Source organism: Macaca nemestrina, chromosome 10, assembly GCF_043159975.1.
Source record: "Macaca nemestrina isolate mMacNem1 chromosome 10, mMacNem.hap1, whole genome shotgun sequence".
Lineage (NCBI taxonomy): Eukaryota > Metazoa > Chordata > Mammalia > Primates > Cercopithecidae > Macaca > Macaca nemestrina.
In genome coordinates, this window is record NC_092134.1 from 125,751,981 (window position 1) to 125,759,472 (window position 7,492).

At 38.2% G+C, this 7,492-nt stretch overlaps 1 protein-coding gene across 1 annotated transcript in view; it reads left to right on the forward strand.

The window, feature by feature from the left end:
• The window catches only part of LOC105481588 (solute carrier family 15 member 5), a 91,655-nt gene extending 87,316 nt beyond the window's left edge, over window positions 1–4,339 (forward strand). The window contains exon 9 of the mRNA XM_011741273.3: window positions 3,676–4,339. Within this exon, the coding sequence (XP_011739575.2) occupies window positions 3,676–3,823 (148 nt within the window). The 3' untranslated portion in view covers window positions 3,824–4,339. The remainder of the gene's footprint in view (window positions 1–3,675) is intronic.
• Window positions 4,340–7,492: the final 3,153 nt, after the last annotated feature.

A 7,492-nucleotide genomic window follows, 5' to 3' on the forward strand; every position in this document is an offset into this window, starting at 1 on the left:
TTTTGAATATCAGCCATGTGATAGGTGGTGTCATAAACTAGAAAGATACAAAGTCAGTAAGTCAATAAAGGTTTATTTTCACCAGTGTTCTGCTCTCATCAGGCTTATGGTCTGGTATAAGAAAGAATCAAACCTCATGCAAGGCAGAACTGATGACAAAATTAAAAGCCTTAATGGCTCCCTGAATTTTTATATTTCTTACACTCCAAAGTGTATAAAATATCAAACTGGTCCTTCACAGTGTATACTTTTCCTGAATGCTGATCTCATTCTTAGATTGAAAATCAAATTAGAGAACCAGAAAGTTTTGCAGAAAGGTCCAACAGGAATGTTCTTAGCATTATAGCAAAACAGATTTCACAATGGAAATGGAAACTGGAGGCATGGCCTCTCCCCTCCATCCACTGCCTCCAGACACGTAAGTGGTGCCCACTCAGCAGTTTTCAAAAACCTGCACCGTCTCTCAATTTTTACTTTGTATCCTGTAGTAAGGTTTGATCCTTGTCTTTCATGAAGTAATTTAGTTACCCCAGTTGAGTCCAGTTTCACAATTTATATGCTATACAAACTTCAGCAAGCTGTTTAACCTTGCTAAACCTCAGTTACTTCATTTGAAAAATGGAAATGATAAAAATACTAACTGTGTCATAAGGCTTTTGTGAGGATGAGTAAATGCTCCAAAGTGTTAGCAATTATAATTAGAATGGTCTCATACCTAGCCATATGCTGTCTTCTTCCTCCTTTTTATGCTTCTCCTACACTTACATTGAGGTGTGGCCAAGATGACCGCAGTAATGGACAGAGTTCAGGTAGAACTAGCAGTGGACCCAGAATCCATTAGCCCAGGGATTGACTCATTAATATATCCACCCAACCAACATGCTAAGCATTGTTCTAGGCAATAGAGAAATAGAGTTGAATAGGCAAACTCGTAGTCTACATGGAGCTAACATCTAGGGCCCAAATTAAAATATTAAAGTGTGATTCTTTCTCTCTGATTGTGGAACTAGTGAGTTCCTGTAAAGAAGCGAGAAATAGTGGTGTGGAGTGCAGAGGAGGAGGTAAGAATAAAAACATACAACACACCAGAGATTGGAGGAACCAAAGATGAGAGGGGACTAAGTACAAATGTAAAGTTCATTCAGAGATAAATCTGATTCTTACCAAATCTTCTCCATCACCTATCTACTTTCTCTTCTCCTGCATACTTTTTTAGAGAGGGAATAAAGATAGAGAGAGAGGAACAAACAAAGCAAGAAGGAAATAAATTAATTTTCTATGTGTTGAGCAGCCTGTGTATCTTGGGTGGCATGCTATACACACACAAACAACTGCCCTTACTCCCCACCATCTTCTTGGCATATAGATCTTATCATTCTACGTTATAAATAAAAAAACTAAAGTGCAAAGCTAGTTAAATAAATTGACCAAGTTCACACAACTAGGATTCAACTCCAGATTTGTCTCTGAAGCCCACGCTTCTATACTCCTATACTATGCTGCCTCCAAGTGCCATAGAAGAGCCATCTTCTTGCTCTCTGACAATTCCTAACTCGGTTTGGGAGAAAACTATTTCCTTCAGTTAAAGTAACTCTACCCACTACTACCTGTTGACCAGCACCCCACAGGAAAAGAATGAATGTCACATGTCAGAAGTAAGGAGAGTCTGGATCATTTGCCTCCAGAGATTAAGCAGCTAGAACCAATGACATCAATGCCAAGACACATGTTGCCTTGGGAACCTATTGGCCATTGGGATTGGACAGTCCAAGTCAGAAGAATTAAGCAAGACACAGTATGAAACCTGAGAGAGAAAGACCAGTGCCTGCAGTGAGGAGTGCATGATTCCGATTTTTTTCTATACTGATTGTTTTTGTCAAACACTAAGGAACAATAAGCATGCAAATAAATGGGGGAAAGTACCAATGTCCCAGGGACAGCATTATTGAAACATATTACGTAAAGTCAAATCATATCTAATCTCAGCACGTATGTAATCACAATCCCATTTTTTATCAAACCCAAAGGTATATCTGTTCAGAGCCAGGTAATAGTGGAAATCTATCAAGAACAAGGCAGTCCCAACTTATTCTTGCCCTCAAGATCTTGAGGACAGTGGATTAATTATGAAACAACCTCCTCACCAAAATACAGGTAGGATGAGGTCTGTTTTAGCACCCTAGACACCTCCACAGCCAAGTTCATCATATTAGTCTGATACAATCTTATTGTTAAGTCCTAGAGCCAAACCAATCTTGTGAGGGTTACTGGGACATTATCTCAAATCCCCAGCTGCATACAGCTAGGAATTATACATAAATATAAGGCCAGATTTACCTGTCACATGTACCAAATCAAAGAAACTGAAAACAATCCCTCCACAATCAAATTTGAAATACTGCACTGATGACGTGTCATACTCGAGGCTTTCAAGTTTAGGGGTGAAGGAAGTAGGTAAATGCAAGTAAATATGTCTACAGTGCTTTATATAAATATGTATCCTATCCCACACTGGGTGCCAAAATAAAAAGAAATTTCAGGTGTTTTGAGAGGGAGGGGGCAGAGAGTGCTTTTATAACTAACACCACTGTCCTTCCAGTGTTGTGAAACATAGAAGTTGATATTGCACTTGTTTTGTCAAATATTCCAGTAATCTTTTGTGTCTATGCTGTAGGAATCATTGAAAGTGACATAAATCAGAGACAAATGACCAGAGTTGTTCAGGCAGTATTCATTCTCTTACAGCTACAGTTATTTTTAGTAATGTATTGAAAAGGAAAAGAAGGTAAAATTAACTTTTGAAACCTTCACAAATCAAAAATAGATGACTGACCCCATCTATATTTGAAACTTATGTGTATGTGATAAAATTAAACTTATAGCCGATATTCATTTGTTCATTTGACAAATATTTATTGAACATCTACTGTGTATCAATCACTGGGAATAAAGCAGTGAATAAAGCAATTTGAAGTTCCTATTTTCCTGGAACTTACCCAAAAGTGTTTAAGAAAGTAATTTGTCTTTAGAGGCAGTATGCCATAGAGGACCAGGATTCAGAATAATCAAGTTCTGGCTCCAAATCCAAACTCTGCCAACTACTACTGCTATGAACCTCAAGTGCGTTATTTAACCTCTTGGAAACTTCAATTTCTCAATCTGCGAAATGGGATGATTCTATCCCACCCTTGCATGGGACTGGTACTTAGAAGACACTGGAAAGGCAGGTTTTTCTGGAGGTCGGGGATGGAGAGTGCACATTCTAGAAATACATTCATGGATTCTTCTTTGACAATGGTGCTTTACACATAATCTCAGCACTGAATTTACAAATCCCCAGTAAACCTCTTACGCAGCCTGACCGCCAGGAAATCTGTCAAGTCGATAGGCTTTCAGCCTTCTCACCATCTCTCTGTCAGCATTGAAGACAGCACAGCAAATTGTAAAAAAAAGCGCCACCTAAAGGTCCTTATGAGACACTTTACTAAGTCACAAAACTCCTTTTGTACTTTTAAAAAGACTGTTTTGGTGAGCAGCACTCTTAAATAATCGTCACTGTTGTGCCAGTATCTATGAGCCCATCATAAAAGGTAGACAAGCACAGGAGGGAAGCAAGTGATTTATCAATTCATCTACATCTGGTCCTAAGAAAAGCTTTCTTTCTTTCTTTTTTAGATATTGTAATCTAAATCATTTTAATGACCAGAACATCCGTGGAAGTAATCTTGAAGAAACACTTCTCCTCCACGAAAAGTCTCTGAAATTTTATGGCAGTATACAGGAATTTTCTTCAAGTATTGATCTTTGGGAGACAGCCCTATGAAACTGTATTTGAGTCTACCTGTCTTATGAGAACAGTATTCATTGTTTTCTTCTTCAGTTGAGCATTTTATGCGTTTTAGTGTAAAAGCCATATATATGGAGGTGATTTTATAAATATCATCTGTATACTTTATTTACAAAAACTAATTATGACCTTTCTAGCAAACTGTCATGCTTTTGCATTAACATGCTATAGCATTAAAATTAATAAAATAATTTCAAAGCCTAGGTGATTACTCTATGACAAAAAAAAAAATGACAGTTTTCTATACACCAATAGTACCTTGCCGCTTTCTACAATGGTTCAGCCATTGAAAGCATATGACCTTTTTTTGGAGTTTTAATGAGTCATTCGAAGCAAAATGACAGTATTTTAATATACTCTCTTTCAATATACTTATTGAGCCCTTATTACATGCCAAGCATTGTGACCATATACTGTATATAGCTGAGTAAATAATAAACATATACACGATTTTCTATATTTGCTCTTAATATTATGCTATCAAGATACGACTTCATTAAGGAAATTTTCTCTGAATTTAAAAGAGTATTACTAAAATAGATGTCCTTAACAAAGAGAATGTCCACATACTAAAAAAGTTGAAAAATAAATGTAAGTTATGGAACAGTTGGAATTAAAGGAAAGAAGGAAACTCAGGAAGATCAAATGAGGGCTGAGAGGAGGGTAAGTGACCAAACCAAATAGAGATGCTTAAAGGAATTATATGAATAACATCTTATGGTCTCCACTGCCAATTCAGATGCATTCAGAAAATTATCTTCTAAGAGTTTCTTCTTTTATAAGCAAAAATATGTGGAAACTCATCTTTTAAAAAATCAAGTAAAATTAATGTCTGTTTCTTAGTAGCAGTGTTTGTCAAAATCTGGTTGAGGACAGTTTGCTACAGGTGAATCTTTCTGGCCCCTACACAGACTGCCTTAACCCAAATCTTTTTTCAGATTGGGGTCCAGGAATTGGTGGTTTTAATAAGCACACCCAAATCATTCTCATGTTCCCTAAAGTTTAAAAGCCATTGCTTTCCAGGACAATTCGTGCTGGATAGGACAGGTGAGTGTTATCAGCTGACTGCAAATTATTCTGCAATTATGCACCTCGCTTGTGTATACATAAAATATTTTAGGTCTGTAGAATAAAAGACTTATTCAACTTGATTAGGTATGCTATGCATTTTTAATTGCAAAAGAGCTGTAAAGCACCAGGTGTTTCTGTTACTCAAACTATTTTTTGTTTGAGGACAACTGAAAAGACTTGCTGGTACAGGCATAAATTCTTTTCCTGCAACTTTTTCAAATCCTTTCTGTTTAGCAATTGTTTCCTAGCAAAACAGTGAGGCAGACCCCTGATATTCCTTAGAAGCTTTCCTTGCTGCAAAAGGTTAAATGCCAAGTTTGCAATTTGGGTTTAATGAACACCCAAAAGAGCCAGAAGTCTTTAAATACTTCACCTCAGTACAAATGGGAAGCTCTAGTCTCTCTTACTGTTAGAAAAGGGGCCTGCTTTATTTTGTTCTCCCCCTCCCCACAAATTTGCCTTCATCTCCTTAATTTCTACATCATAATAGAAAAAGATGCTCATTATGCTTTCACTTGTCCTTAGAGCTGAAAGATCTACAGAATTATAAAGTTGACCCAAAGCAAACACCAAAAGAGCTTAGAATCCTCACGTTGGCGTTGACACTCGTGATTAGCTAAATTGCAGTAACGACACAGGCTTCCATTCGGAACAGGATGCATTCACACAGCAGTTTCTTCTCTACTGCCTAGCAACATTATCATTGAGCACCTGGAATAGTTTAGGCATTAAGTGTAATTGGTTTTGCTTTACATAAATCTGTAGCTTTGTAAATAAGCGGAGCATTTCAGCTTCTATATAACACCAATTAACTTAAAGGGATGCGTTGTTTGCAGAAGCCTGCTGGGTTTCATACTGTATTTCTCCAGTAATATGCTCAGTGGCGGGCGAAGTTCTGTGTCCCTGCAGTGTTCCATTTACTCCAGCCACTTGGTGCCAAGGGTCTGTACCCAGCCACTCATTTGCTCCATTTTTCACTTGCGGCAAAAGGTTGGAAAAGTGAAGACTTCCCTAAGAAGCACCTTCTGTGCTCTATTTCTGTCCATGATCAAGGCCTGAAATGCAAGGTATTTGAAAATGTTTTCTGTGACCCGCAGAGCACAGGTCTGACCCCATCTGATTCTGTTCACAACTGACAGTAACATCTCTTTTCTCTTCCTTTTTCTCTTGTAACACTTCAATCCACTGTAGCCAAAAGTCACTACATTGACCCTGTATACAAAATTAAGAAAACCATACTCTTATTACCTAAATGTATAAGTGAAAATGGTTTTCATCAGAGTGATTTCATCATTTCTTTAATAGCACAAAATAACATGCAGAGATCTGCTCCTGAAAGTAGGTAAATGTTCCCAAGCTCCGTGGTTATTTCTCCTTATTTCCTCTTTATTCAGTTTAATCCCTTATCTCTCATACATATCCCCTTCAGGCAATCTTGATTTATGCATTCATTCCACCCTAACCAACCTTTAATTCTCTTGGTTTCTAAAAGTGTTTTATCAACTATCAGAGTAACAATATCACCAAATAACAGCTCATAATTCCAAAAAGTTTTCTATTATAATATTGCACGATTTACAAATTGAAGGAGAGAAAATAATCCCTTCTGAAAACTGTCAGGATCCCTTGTTTTATGAAAACAAAGCTTCCACACCGGTACTCTGAGCCAGTCGGGTGATAGGCATCTACCATCTACCATTCTCTCACTACAAGAGAAGCCAGCGTACAATTATTGGTCCCAGACTTATAAGTAAAGCCCTCAAATAAAATCAGCAGCCAAGTGATGACAGCACACAGGTGCTGCTAGAATTCAGGTCTGCTTGTAGAGAGCAGGGAAATTAAAAGAACCACTAATAGTAACAACTCACATCTATGTCACCTTTTACAGTTTACAAGTTGCTCTCACACATATTATCACATTTGATTAGCACCACCACTCTGGGAGGTAGGCATACTTTAGCATGTCCATTTTGTAAATGAGAAATTGCAACTCTTGACACCTTAAGTGATTTATCAAGAGTCACAGAGATAGTAGGTGGCACAGACAGGACTTGAACCTTGGTCTGTCTGTCGCTAAAGTGCTAGCTCCTTGTACAACAATACTCATAATGTCACCAACAACGGATCATTCCCCAGCCACTTAGGTGAAACACTCTCTACATCATTCAAAAGGGAACAAGAATGGGAGGAAAGATTATGTCAAGGTTATAGACTCTGACAAAATGGGTAACAAAAAGCAAACATCTTTTTAGCATCTCTTCTCCCTCACTCAGCTCTCCCTGAGGAGCCATACAGTGTCCCGACATGGATCTCAGGATGTCAGAAACAGTCCCTGAAAAGACCTACCCAGACTGAACACCATGGCAGGGGAGGGGCTCTCAATGTCATAACCATCCTTTATTTCTCTTTTCATCAAACTGACTTGGCTGTGCTACAGTCAATTGCAAACTGCCTTAGAAAAGGCAATTTGAGGGCCAGATGCGGTGGCTCATGCCTGTAATCCCAGCACTTTGGGAGGCTGAGCTGGGCGGATCATGAAGTCAGGAGTTCAAGACCAGCCTGGCCAATATGGTA